A 13,547-nucleotide genomic window follows, 5' to 3' on the forward strand; every position below is an offset into this window, starting at 1 on the left:
GCATGGACTGATCGGGAAGTCTTGGATCTCATCGCTGTGTGGGGCGATGAGTCCGTGCTTTCAGAGCTGCGCTCCAAAAGAAGGAATGCAAAGATCTACGAGAAGATCTCTAAAGCCATGGCAGAGAGAGGATACAGCCGGGATGCAACGCAGTGCCGCGTGAAAATCAAGGAGCTGAGACAAGGCTAACAAAAAACCAAAGAGGCAAACGGACGCTCCGGATCCCAGCCCCACACATCCCGTTTCTACCAGGCACTGCATTCCATCCTAGGTGCGGCCGCCACCACTACCCCACCCGTGACCGTGGATTCTGAGGATGGGATATTGTCCGCGGCCGGTTCCTCGTCGGACATGTTAGCGGACGGGGAAGATGAGGAAGGAGATGAGGAGGACGAGGCAGTCGACAGCGCTTGCACCGCTGATTTCCCCGACAGCCAAGAGCTCTTCATCACCCTTACCGAGATCCCCTACCAACCGTCCCCAGCCGTTACCCCGGACACAGAATCAGGGGAAGGATCAAGCAGTAAGTGCTTTAAACATCTAAACTTTTATTTGTAACAGAACTGGAATATTTAAAATATTAACAATGGGTTTTTCCTGAAGTGATTTAAACATCTAAACTTTTATTTTTAACAGAACTGGAATATTTATAATATTAACAATGGGTTTTTCATGATTTCTTTGCCTTAAAATTTTTAGTCCCAACTATTTAAAAGAAATCTAACAATGTCCGGTTTTTCATGATTATGCTGCCCAAGACGCTCCACTCTTTAGTCCCTGCCAGTGCAGCTACACCAAAATCCGGTCTATATGTCCGGGGATAGAGACGAAATCCTCATGTGAGATCTCAACATAGGTCTCCTGCAGGTAATGTTCAAGCCTGGTCATCAGGTTCCTGGGGAGAGCGATTTTATTGGGTCCTCCATGGTACGAGACGTTTCCTTGCCAGGAGACAATCAAATACTCAGGGATCATTGCACGGCAAAGCATGGCGGCATACGGCCCTGGTTTTTGCATGCTTTCCCTAAGCATGCGTTCCTTCTCGCTGTCCGAGATCCTCATCAGGGTGATGTCGCTCATGATGCCCTGCTTTGAATTAGGGAGGGGAATGTTAGTATTGGGACTGCTTTACAGCGACGCGGTGGAGGCGGGAGAGGGGCAACATACAGGGATCTTTCCCTGGGAGAGCCGCAAGGGGGTGGGACAGGGGCAGAGTTCATGCTTGCCGGATTGCTGGCAGCAGAGACTGGCTTTGCTTTCAATGTGAAAGGAGGCCAGTGCTACTATTAAAGTTTTAAGCAGCCACAAGTCTACGGCTTACCATGTTTGCCTGCTACACAAGTTGAGGTGTCCTGCCCCGCTTCTCAGATCGCCGCTGCAAGACCCCAGGCACTGAAGGCGAGGTCCGAAAATTCGACCTTGTCCTGAGTGCGCATGTGAGAGGTGCAGTGCATGGTCTTGTTCACAGAGAAAGACTATGTTCTTTGTTCACAACTTCATTTATCTGTCTCAGGAATTCACTCCCTTTTTCCCATTCCCACAGACACATCTGCGACTGTCTCCCAACCCAGCCTGGCATCACACTCACAGAGGCTAGCGCAGATTAGGCGGAGGAAGAAGAAGACGCGTGAGGACATGTTCTCAGAACTAATGTCCTGCACCCGAGCACAGGCAGCCCAGCAGACACAGTGGAGGGAGAACTTGTCCGAAATGCACCGAGCAATCATGGAACGGGAGGAGAGGTGGCGTCAGGAAGACCAACAGGCGACTCAAACGCTGCTTGGACTAATGAGGGAGCAAACGGACACGCTCCGGCGCCTTGTTGATGTTCTGCAAGACCGGAGGCAGGAGGACAGAGCCCCGCTGCGGTCTATCTCTAACCGCCCTCCCCCGCCACCAAGTCCCACACCCCCCTCACCCAAAGTCCAAAGAAGGAGGGGCGGCAAGGGCCGTTAAAACTTTCAGTCAACCAGTGCAGACTGCTCTAGCACTGTTGGGCTCTCATTCCCCAAAATTTGAAAAGTCCTTTCCTACCCACCTCACACAAGCCCCCGTCCAAGTTTCACCACCCCTCGTTTCATGTGTGGTTCATAATAAAATATTCGTTTCTGTTAATTACTGTTTCCATGATTTTCTTTGGGAGGAGAGTCTGTCTGAAGGGGGGGAAGGGACTTGGTAATTGGACAGGACAGTCACCTTTAGCAGGGTACAGAGGCGGGGGCAGGTCCAGCATCAGGACACATACACAGTGCAGTCACTACTTGCCCTGCTCAGTCTGGGAGGTGGTTTTCATGTTCTGTGGGGGGGGGGGAGAGCTCTGTGACTTTGTGGCGGGGGAGGGCAGTTACAGATCTTATGCAGCGGTCCTTATCCTGGATCACAGAGCCACGCAGCAGGGGATCTGTAACCTCCTCCCCCTGCCAGAAAGTCACATATCCGACACATACACGCAGTCCTGCCCAGGAGTGCTGGCAGGCTCCGTTGAGACAACCAGTCCACCAGTGCGGAGCCTGTCATTCCGGGAGTTTAGAAGCATCATTTGCATCACAACACTAAACCCGCCCCCCGCCACAGTCTGCGTCCCCGGTTTAAAACATTCCCGCGAAAACAGTAATAAAGACAACGGTGTTCATTAACAACAAAACAGAACAGATTTTATTTTTTGGGAAGGGGGTGAAGGGGGTATGTAGCTGGAGAGGATAGTCAACATAAACTGGGTAAAGAAACGGGGGCAGGTTCAGCTTCTCTTTAAACAAAGTTAATAGTCACAGGTTACCCTGCTCACTGAGGAAACTAGCTTTCAAAGCCTCCCGGATGCACAGCACGTCCCGCTGGGATCTTCTAATCGCCCGGCTGTCTGGCTGTGCGTAATCAGAAGCCAGGCTATTTGCCTCAACCTCCCACCCCGCCATAAAGGTCTCCCCCTTGCTCTCACAGAGATTGTGGAGCACACAGCAAGCTGCAATAACAATGGGGATATTGGTTTCGCTGAGATCACAGCGAGTCAGTAAGCTTCTCCATCTCCCCTTGAGACGGCCAAAAGCACACTCCACCACCATTCTGCACTTGCTCAGCCGGTAGTTGAACAGTTCTTTTTCTGTGTCCAGGGCGCCAGTATAGGGCTTCATGAGCCAGGGCATTAGCGGGTAGGCTGGGTCCCCGAGGATCACTGTAGGCATCTCCACATCCCCAAGAGTTATTTTGTGGTCCGGGAAGTAAATACCTTCCTGCAGCCATCTAAACAGACCAGAGTTCCTGAACACGCGAGCGTCATGAACCTTGCCCGGCCATCCGACGTTGATGTTCGTAAAACGTCCCCTATGGGCCACCAGTGCTTGCAGCACCATTGAAAAGTAGCCCTTTCGGTTGATGTACTGGCTGGCCTGGTGGTCCGGTCCCAGGATAGGGATGTGAGTCCCATCTATAGCCCCACCACAGTTTGGGAATCCCATCGCGGCGAAGCCATCTATGATGACCTCCACGTTTCCCAGGGTCACTACCTTTGAGAGCAGTAGCTCAACGATTGCGTTGGCTACTTGCATCACAACAACCCCCACGGTAGATTTGCCCACACCAAAGTGGTTCGCGACTGACCGGTAGCTGTCCGGCGTTGCAAGCTTCCAGAGGGCTATGGCCACTCGCTTCTGGACAGTCAGGGCTGCTCGCATCCGGGTGTCATTGCGCTTCAGGGCAGGGGACAGCAACTCACAAAGTTCAAGGAAAGTCCCCTTCCGCATGCGAAAGTTTCGCAGCCACTGGGATTCATCCCAGACCTGCAGCACTATGCGGTCCCACCAGTCCGTGCTTGTTTCCCGGGCCCAGAATCGCCGTTCCACAGCATCAACATGACCCATTGCAACCGTGATGTCCTGGGCGCTGGGTCTCGTGGTTTCTGACAGCTCTGTGCTACTCTTCGACTTCAGGCCCTCATGGCGGTGCCGTAGCCTCCTCTCCTCATTTCTCTGCATCTGCCTCAGGGAAAGGTGTATGATAAGCTGCGAGGCGTTGAGAACGGCCACAACTGCAGCGATGGTAGCAGCGGGATCCATGCTCGCAGTGCTGTGGCGTCCGCGCTGTCACAGATCAGAAAAGTGCACGAACTGATTTCCCGCCGGCGCTTTCAAGGATGGAGGGAGGGAGGGAGGGCGGTAGTGACGGACGGATGACGACAGTTACCCAAAAGCACCCTCGACACATTTTTTTACCCAGAAGGCATTGGCGGCTCGACCCAGAATTCCAATGGGCAGCGGGGATTGCGGGAACTGTGGGATAGCTGCCCACAGTGCACCGCTTCCAATGTCGACGCTTGCCCCGTTAGTGTGGACTCACACAGTCGAATTACTGTCCTTAGTGTGGACACACAAGTTCGACTTTGTAATATCGATTCCACATATTCGATTTAAGTGAAATCGAACTACCCTCGTAGTGTAGACATACCCTAAATGCCCAAGGCTGTAGTCATTCGCCTCAGCAGATAAGACTTGATAAGACTTACAGTCTTGAGTAACAGAAGAAGACAAATCCAACATTGTGGAATCATCCAGTGAGGAAGATGAGGAAGGAAGAAGAGCCAGTGGAATCTCCTGTAGCAAAGCTTGCTCCTGCAATACTGGTTCAGACTGTAATAGCTTAGAGGGAGCAATGAGTATGAGTCTCCAGTCTAGCAGGGTCGGGAAGTGAGACAATAGGAGGGTTCAATGATCTTGCTCTGCAATGAGCAGAGGATTGGGTCTTTGAAGATTGAGAAGCATCCCAAAGTTCACCCTCACTGCAATAGAGAGGAGACTAATGAGCTCTTCTGGGCTTGTTCAGCACTAACTAGGCACACCTGTAAGGCTTGCTGTGCCTGGAGAGGAGGAGCTTAAAAAGGGAAAACAAGAGAAAGACATTATAAACAACTTGAAGTGGAGTCTGATGGGAACTCAGGGGAACCACATGGGCCCCCAGCCCCTACCACTACTGTGGGAATGGTGCTGGTTCTGGTAACGATAGTGATTCCCTGGAGGCCTCAAAGACTTTCAAGATTGGTACTTGGAAGGACAGAGAGAGGCAGTAGATGACCTTGAGCTCGAACGCAAGGAATCTTCGAAATAGTCTGATGACAACAGAGGAGCCAGCCCTGGTGGAGTCAGCAAGCGCCCATACTTGACTGCGGTTCAAAACGTGGGCCACATTGGTATTAAAGATGGTATGGTAACCAGCGCTTTGAGTACCAGTAGGGATACTGAGGCTGCACAGACAGTTGGCACTGGAACAAATGTTAGTATTGAACCTGTAGATCTGGTCTGCACTGAAAGTGCACAAGGCAACATTGCCATCAGTGCCAAAGGGATCTCTTTGTACCAGTAAAAGGAACTGATTTTGCCTCTGCACACTGATTTTTAAGCAGTGCTGAAGGCAGCACTGGCAACAGCGCACAATCTGAAATCAGTTCAGGCAGTCCTGAGGCTGCAGAAGAAATCACCACAGCTGAATGCTTGTATTAAAGGAGAGCCAGAGACAGAGAGGCAGAGCAAATCTGAAGGTGTCCGATAAGCCCATGGAAGAAGGAAAGATAGCTAACAGGAAATTTTTCTTTACTTTCCTGTTTGAACTCTCCCAGGATTGGAGCTAGGAAACAAAAGCAGAGACATCCTAGGAACAACTTGGGTTAGCCCTAAAAGAAATAACCACCCAAAGCAGTGCAGACCAAAGCAAGTTCATTTTCATCATCTGAGTCAGATGCCACCAGCAGAAGGTTGATTTTCTTTTTTGGTAGTTTGGGTTCTGTAGTTTCTGTATCAGAGTGTTGCAGCATTATCTCCCATAAATGTAAACAAACTTGTTTGTCTGAGTAATTGGCTGAACAAGAAGTAGGACTGAGTGGACTTGTAGGCTTTAAAGTTTTGCATTGTTTTATTTTTGAGTGTAGTTATGTAACAAAAAGAAATCAACATGTGTAAGTTGCACTTTCACGATAAAGAGATTGCACTATGGTACTTGTATGAGGTGAACTGAAAAATACAATTTCTTTCGTTTGCCATTTTTACAGTGCAAATATTTGTAATAAAAAATAATATAAAGTGAGCACTGTCAACTTTGTATACTGTGTTGTACTTGAAATCAATATATTTGAAAATGTGGAAAAACATCCAAAAATATTAAATACATTTCAATTGGTATTCTATTCTTTAACAGTGTGATTTAACTCAAAAAAATTAATCGTGATTAATTTTTTTGAGTTAATCGCGTGAGTTAACTGTGATTAATAGACAGCCCTACTTTATAGCATGGGATACAGACATTACAAGATTAATGCATGAAGCAATTAACAAGCATTTTAGAGTCTAAACACATTTGTACAAATTTAATACCGGTCTTGAATAATACTAACATACACGCGAGTTGGTCTGGATTCCAGCTATGAATTTGTCAGTGCTCAGCTGACACCTACAGCCTTGGCAAGAGCTGGCACCAGTGCTACCAGCATCACACTAATTAACTAAATAGTAAGACTACTACTACTACCACCATCTATAACTATTTATAGGCATTCACAGAGAAAGCCACTGACACACCAAAATGTGACCATGCTGAATGCTATGACTCAAGCTGTGGGGATTGAGAAGGACCTGAGGAGAGCTGGGGCAGTGTCACCCTTATATAACCTTGAGAAGGACCAAAAGGAGGTATGAGGGTGCTTGTGCCACCTGACAGGTACTGCTAAGCAAAGTTCTCCCTTTTTGGCGTGCTGGGCACATGCACACCTGAGTGGAATACATCTCTGCAACCACTTGAAGAAGAGCATAGTGTTTCCAAAACAAAATATATTCCCCTAGAATCCCCCACTGCAGTGAAGCTGGGAATGCTGGAAGGTCTGGTAGCGGCTATTGAAATAAATATGATCCTTGTCAGTTTCACTTCTGCTCACCATTGAATAGAAGCTGTGAAATTGGCCAGACCTGTCTTCAAGTTAATGAGAGAGAGAGAGAGAGAGAGACCCCCACTCCCACCCTACAATATCCAATAGACCACTAGTTGGGCACTCACATGGGATGTGGGAATCCCATGTTCAAGCCCCTGTTCCAAAGCAGGCAGAGCAGGGACTTGAACCACATCCTACATGAGTGCCGCAACCACCTGGCTACTCTGGGATGGGTCTCTTCCTCCATTCACTCTCACCTCATTTTTCACCAGAACTTCCATCCTGGATCTGAAAAACCTTCCCAAAAAAAGTTTAATCAAAATGGATATTTCTGAGGAATTTACATTTTCCATTTAAAAAGTCTCCAGCAGCTCTAGTGCCAGTCAGTTTCCATTGTCCTTCCTCTCTATTGTTGCAGAATCCACAGTTGTACACTGCCGTTTCCATCAAAGTATACTGCGTAGACTGTCGGTCCTTCATCAGTTGAAACTGAGCCAATCACAATAAGTCTTCCAATCTTCTCTTGCTCTGGCCATCCTTTGCCATGCTTGTCCATATCTCCTTTTTAGGAAATCATCCCACCTCTTTGGAGGCTGACCGTGTGGCCGTTTCTGTTCTCGCGGATACCACTTGGATATAGCTGCGGGCCATCGATTGTCGCTGAATTAGGCCACATGTCCCGCCCATTGCATTTTGCTGAACCTGCTTTCAACAACAACGTCTTGCACTCCAGACTGCTGCCTAATTATTTCATTGGGGATGTGATCGCGGAGCGAAATGCCCAAAAATGTTCGTTCCATCACCCTCTGTGTGACAGATAGTTGATGTTCTTCAATCTTTGTCAGCGACCATATTTTGCTGCCATATAACATTGCTGGAAGCATGATCGAGTTGAAAAGATTCGCACGAGTTGTTTTGCTGATCTTTCCTTGGAGGATGTCCTTGATGTCATTGAATGCGCACCATCCAGCTTTTTTCTGTGTGACAGTTCGCCTTTCTGATCGTGTCGCATGTTGACTTCCTGACCCAGATAAACGTATTTATCAGCCTCTTGGATTTGGCTCTCCTCCAAGAATTATTTGGGTTTTTGGCAGAACATCTGATCTCATGTATTTTGTTTTCTACCGATTCATTTTTAATCCGACTTGACTACTTTTCGCATTCAGTTCTTTAAGCATTCTCTCAAGCTGGGCTGTATTTTCGGTTATCGGCACTATATCATCTGCGAACCTGAGATGGTTTAGCCGCTCGCCGTTGATATTAATCCCACCTTTCAAGTCTGCTCGTCGAAAAACCGATTCAAGACAGGCTGTGAATAATTTTGGTGAAACTGTATCTCCTTGTTTCACACCTTTCTCGATGGGGATTCGGAGGGGAGTATCAAACAGCGGTATGTCTGTGTTGCAGCCAGAGTTTGCGTCCTTTAGTAATGTGATATATTTCGCACTGATGCCTTGTTCTGAAAGAGCTTCAAAGACGGTGTTAGTCTCTAAGCTGTCGAATGCCTTCTCGTTGTCCACGAAGGCAATGCACAAAGGGAGCTTATATTCCCTTCTACGCTCTAGTAGTTGGTTTAGAGTGAAGAGGTGGTCTATCGTGTGATAATTCCTTCAAAAGCCAGCCTGCTCTCTAGGCTGCTGTTCACCCAGGTTTTGCGACAGTCGATTTATTATTATTTTAGTGAACAATTTATAGATATGCGAAAGCAGGCAGATCGAGCGATAGTTCTTTAGATTTTCTCGATTGCCTTTCTTATGCAGCAAGATGGTATTGGACTCTTTCCAACTGGACGGTATCATCTGGATTTCCAGGTAGCGGCTGAACCTTTGGGCGAGAGCTTTCCAAAGTTCCTGACCTCCTGTCTTAAGCACTTCTGCTGTCAGACCCTCCTTACCTGGAGCCTTCCCCTCTGTCATTTGATGGACTGTATGACGGACTTCGCTAATGAGAACCGGAAGTATGTGTTAATCGGTTTCTTGAAGTGATGGCATTGGGATGTCTATACAGGATGCAAACAGCTGGGTATAGAAATCCCTGCAGATTGCCTCCATCTCTGTTCGATCGGTTACTGATTCTCCGTCCCTGTTCTTCAATGCCGATAATGATGATCTGTACAATGCCAATTCCTGTTTGCATTTTTTGAGACTTTTACGATCTTCAGCAGCCTTTAGGAGCTTTTTGGTTAGAAATTTCTCGAAGTCTTCCTTCAACTTACTTCGTATGAGCTTGCAGAGAAGGGAGTACTCGAGCCTGTCGCTACCATTTCTTTTCATTTTTCTCCTCTTCTCCAATAAAGTCTTTGTATTCTCTGAGATTCTTCCGCTAGCTCTTCTTGGTCTTTCACGTTCAGCTGAGTCTCTTCAGTCTCTTACTGAAGTTCTCATAATCGTCATCGCAGTCATTCAGGAGGCTCCAATCTTCTCTAGAAATGTTTTCCTTCAGGATTGCCTCGTCGAAAGCTGCCGGTTGGTGCCTTCTATTCGCCATACACAGCGCCTTTTTCTCCACCTTCACAGTGAACATGAGACTGGCTCTCAGTAGGCAATGATCGCTACCGATATTGAATGATGGCACTACTGAAATATCCTGCACCATGCATCGTCTATCCATCAGAAAGTAATCGATTTCATTTTTTGTCTTTGCGTTTGGTGCAATCCAGGTCCATCTTCTGTTGGCCTCCTTTTGGAACCAGGTGTTACCAATGAACTTTCTCCTCATCTCTGTCAATATAGCTAGTCATTCTCCTCGCGCGTTTCATTCTCTGATACCGCACCTTCCTATGAACTTTTCGCCCTCCATCACAATTGTATATGTGGAACTCTGAACAAGGGTTTCCTCCTTCCACATCATCATCTTCACATGCACTTGTGGGAGCATAGATCTGGATGATTTTGAGGGTACTATTTCGGTTCAGTCGGAGGTAAAGCACCCTGATACACGATGACTTCAAATGGCATGAGAATTTTCGAAGACCATTCCTTGTTTCTGATGAATCCGACTCCTCCAACTGTCCTCGTGCCTTCTCCTTTTCCTAGAATGACCGTGCTTCTATCCCTCCAGCTGACCTCCATCTCCTTCTTTCATCGTGTTTCGCAAACACCCAGCACATTGCAGGCTGTTTTTGCCTTTTCCTCCATGAGATGGTTTATCGATTCCTCATAGACTCATAGACTTTAAGGTCAGAAGGGACCAATATGATCATCTAGTCTGACCTCCCGCATGATGCAGGCCACAAAAGCTGACCCACCCACTCCTGGAATAATTCTCTCCCTTGACTCAGCTGTTGAAGTCCCCAAATCATGATCTGAAGACTTCAAGTCGCAGAGAATCCTCCAGCCAGCGACCCCTGCCCCATGCTGCGGAGGAAGGCAAAAAACCTCCAGGGCCTTTGCCAATCTACCCTGGAGGAAAATTCCTTCCCGACCCCAAATATGGCGATCAGCAGAACCCCGAGCATGCGGGCAAGATTCTCCAGCCAGACCCGCATCGACCATTGATACTAATTACCTGCGATGGCACGTTATTGACCTATTGACTAAAATCACGTTATCCCATCAAACCATCCCCTCCATAAATTTATCAAGCTTAATCTTAAAGCCAGAGAGATCTTTCGCCCCCACCGTTTCCCTCGGAAGGCTGTTCCAGAACTTCACCCCTCTGACGGTTAGAAACCGTCGTCTAATTTCAAGCCTAAACTTCCCGACGGCCAGTTTATATCCATTCGTTCTCGTGTCCACATTAGTACTGAGCTGAAATAATTCCTCTCCCTCCCTGGTATTTATCCCTCTGATATATTTAAAGAGAGCAATCATATCCCCTCTCAGCCTTCTTTTGGTTAGGGTAAACAAACCAAGCTCCTCGAGTCTCCTTTCATACGACAGGTTTTCCATTCCTCGGATCATCCTAGTGGCCCTTCTCTGCACCCGTTCCAGTTTGAGTTCATCCTTTTTAAACATGGGAGACCAGAACTGCACACAGTACTCCAAATGAGGTCTCACCAGTGCCTTGTATAACGGAAGCAGCACCTCCTTATCCCTACTAGAAATACCTCGCCTAATGCATCCCAAGACCGCATTAGCTTTTTTCACGGCCACGTCACATTGCCGACTCATAGTCATCCTGCGATCAACCAGGACTCCGAGGTCCTTCTCCTCCTCCGTTACTTCTAACCGATGCGTCCCCAGCTTATAACTAAAATTCTTGTTAGTCATCCCTAAATGCATCACCTTACACTTTTCACTATTAAATTTCATCCTATTACTATTACTCCAGTTTACAAGGTCATCCAAGTCTCCCTGCAGGATATCCCGATCTTTCTCCGAATTGGCAATACCTCCCAACTTTGTGTCATCCACAAACTTTATCAGCCCACTTCTACATTCGGTTCCAAGGTCAGTAATAATAGATTAAATAAAATCGGACCCAAAACTGAACCTTGAGGAACTCCACTGGTCATCTCCCTCCAACCTGACAGTTCACCTTTCAGTACGACCTGCTGCAGTCTCCCCTTTAACCAGTTCTTTATCCACCTCTGGATTTTCATATCGATCCCCATCTTTTCCAATTTAACCAATAATTCCTCATGAGGTACCGTATCAAACGCTTTACTGAAATCGAGGTATATTAGATCCACCGCATTTCCTTTATCTAAAAAATCTGTTACCTTCTTAAAGAAGGAGATCAGGTTGGTTTGGCATGATCTCCCTTTCGTAAAGCCATGTTGTAATTTGTCCCAATTGCCATTGACCTCAAGGTCCTTAACTACTTTCTCCTTCAAAATTTTTTCCAAGACCTTGCATATTACAGATGTTAAACTAACAGGCCTGTAGTTACCCGGGTCACTTTTTTTCCCCTTCTTGAAAATAGGAACCACATTAGCTATTCTCCAGTCCAACGGTACCACCCCCGAGTTTACAGATTCATTAAAAATTATCGCTAACGGGCTTGCAATTTCTCGCGCCAGTTCCTTTAATATTCTCGGATGAAGATCATCCGGTCCGCCCGATTTAGTCCCGTTAAGCTGTTCGAGTTTGGCTTCTACCTCAGATACGGTAATGTCAACCCCCCCTCCTTTATTCCCCTCTGTCACGCTGCCTCTATTCCTAAGCCCTTCATTAGCCTCATTAAAGACCGATGCAAAATATTCGTTTAGACATTGTGCCATGCCTAGATTATCCTTAATCTCCACTCCATCTACCGTCTTCAGCGGTCCCACTTCTTCTTTCTTTGTTTTCTTCCTATTCGTCAGTGTTCTGCAGTTATAAGTGCATACTGAGAGAGTTGTCAGGTTTCCCTTTGGCAACCTGGCATCTGAGATTCTTTGCAGCCTCTCATCGTTTGAATCCCTCACTGCCTCCGGAGTGGGGATTGAGGGACAGGACGAGAACTGAGACTTGGTTTTCCATGTTGTTTTAGCCATTGTTTTCAGCCACCCGCTGGCTGGGCTGTCAGTGGCGTGTTTACCTCCTCAACTTAGCTAGCTTACAGCCTCAGAAAACACGCATGATCCCAGAACATTCAGCAGCAGTGAAATGATTACAGAAGACTTACTTTTGATCCAGCAAAATAATCTCTCATTCTAGGTTTGCTGGGGTCAGCATTATAAAAGTTATCAGTGAGTGGAACAGCTATTCCCAGTTTAGATGGAGGCCTGTAGTTTACCTGTATATAATACAACAGAAGAGAAATGGATATGCAATAAATACACATTCAGATATAGTCAAAAGGATGATACAAGAATTTCTTAATGTCAGAATAACTGGCAGAAGAAATGTATATGGTATTAATACCATAGAGGATGCAAAACAGACCTGTTCATTTATTTTTTATCACATTTCTATGTCCACTGTTGTCCCAAATGGAAAAGTATCTATCTCCTTAAAATATATGTATTATAATGTTTAATAAAATGAATTATAAACCAAGTGGACACAATTTTCAAACATGGGCATCTAAATGGAACATTCAGATCCTATATTTGAATGTTTAAATTGACACATATGCATACACATTTGACATGTCTATATGCTGATCCTAGTAAGGGATTTGGTTGTCTTATTTAGGCATCTATGTTTGAAATATGGGTCTAACAATATGCAAAGTTTTGTATATTTTGTATCTTAAATACAATTAAGATATTACAGAATTGTCCAATATTAAGTCTGATCTAGAACATTTCACATGATTAAAAAGCCATGTTAGAAAATGAACCATTCAATCATATGAATTGGCAATGTGTATAAGATAACCAATGTTAAGAAAGAGGTATTCAATGATCAAGTTAATAATATCATAACTCGGTTTTCTGTCTTGCCCCCATCCCTGCTTCCAATCCCATTTCAGAGCTCCTGTATCTGTGGGGTTTAGGAATCTTGAGAGAAAAAAACAAAATATTCTGGAGGACAGTAGTAGCCTTGAAATCATGAATTAACATGTAGTGAGAGGATTTTTATGATTAGAATGTTAAAAGCAATTATTATAACCTATTTAGAAAACATTGAGTGGGCAAAAGGGGAGGGGAGTGGTTCTGTATGCCAAAAATGGCATTACCTGTTTCCAAGTCACTGACAACTTGGAAAAAAATGCTCTTGAATGCTTAGAGATCAATGTCCTAACAGATGATAATGCACAAGACAGGATAATA

General features: G+C 46.1%; 1 protein-coding gene across 1 annotated transcript in view; it reads right to left on the reverse strand.

Annotated features, from left to right (window-relative positions):
• The window catches only part of CATSPERB (cation channel sperm associated auxiliary subunit beta), a 97,515-nt gene that overhangs the window by 17,482 nt on the left and 66,486 nt on the right, over nucleotides 1-13,547 (reverse strand). Inside the window, exon 21 of the mRNA XM_029911455.1 lies at nucleotides 12,455-12,565. Coding sequence (XP_029767315.1) covers nucleotides 12,455-12,565 — 111 coding nt within the window. The remainder of the gene's footprint in view (nucleotides 1-12,454; nucleotides 12,566-13,547) is intronic.

Source organism: Terrapene carolina, unplaced genomic scaffold (genome assembly GCF_002925995.2).
Source record: "Terrapene carolina triunguis isolate 2854851 unplaced genomic scaffold, T_m_triunguis-2.0 Scaffold96, whole genome shotgun sequence".
Taxonomy (NCBI): domain Eukaryota; kingdom Metazoa; phylum Chordata; order Testudines; family Emydidae; genus Terrapene; species Terrapene triunguis.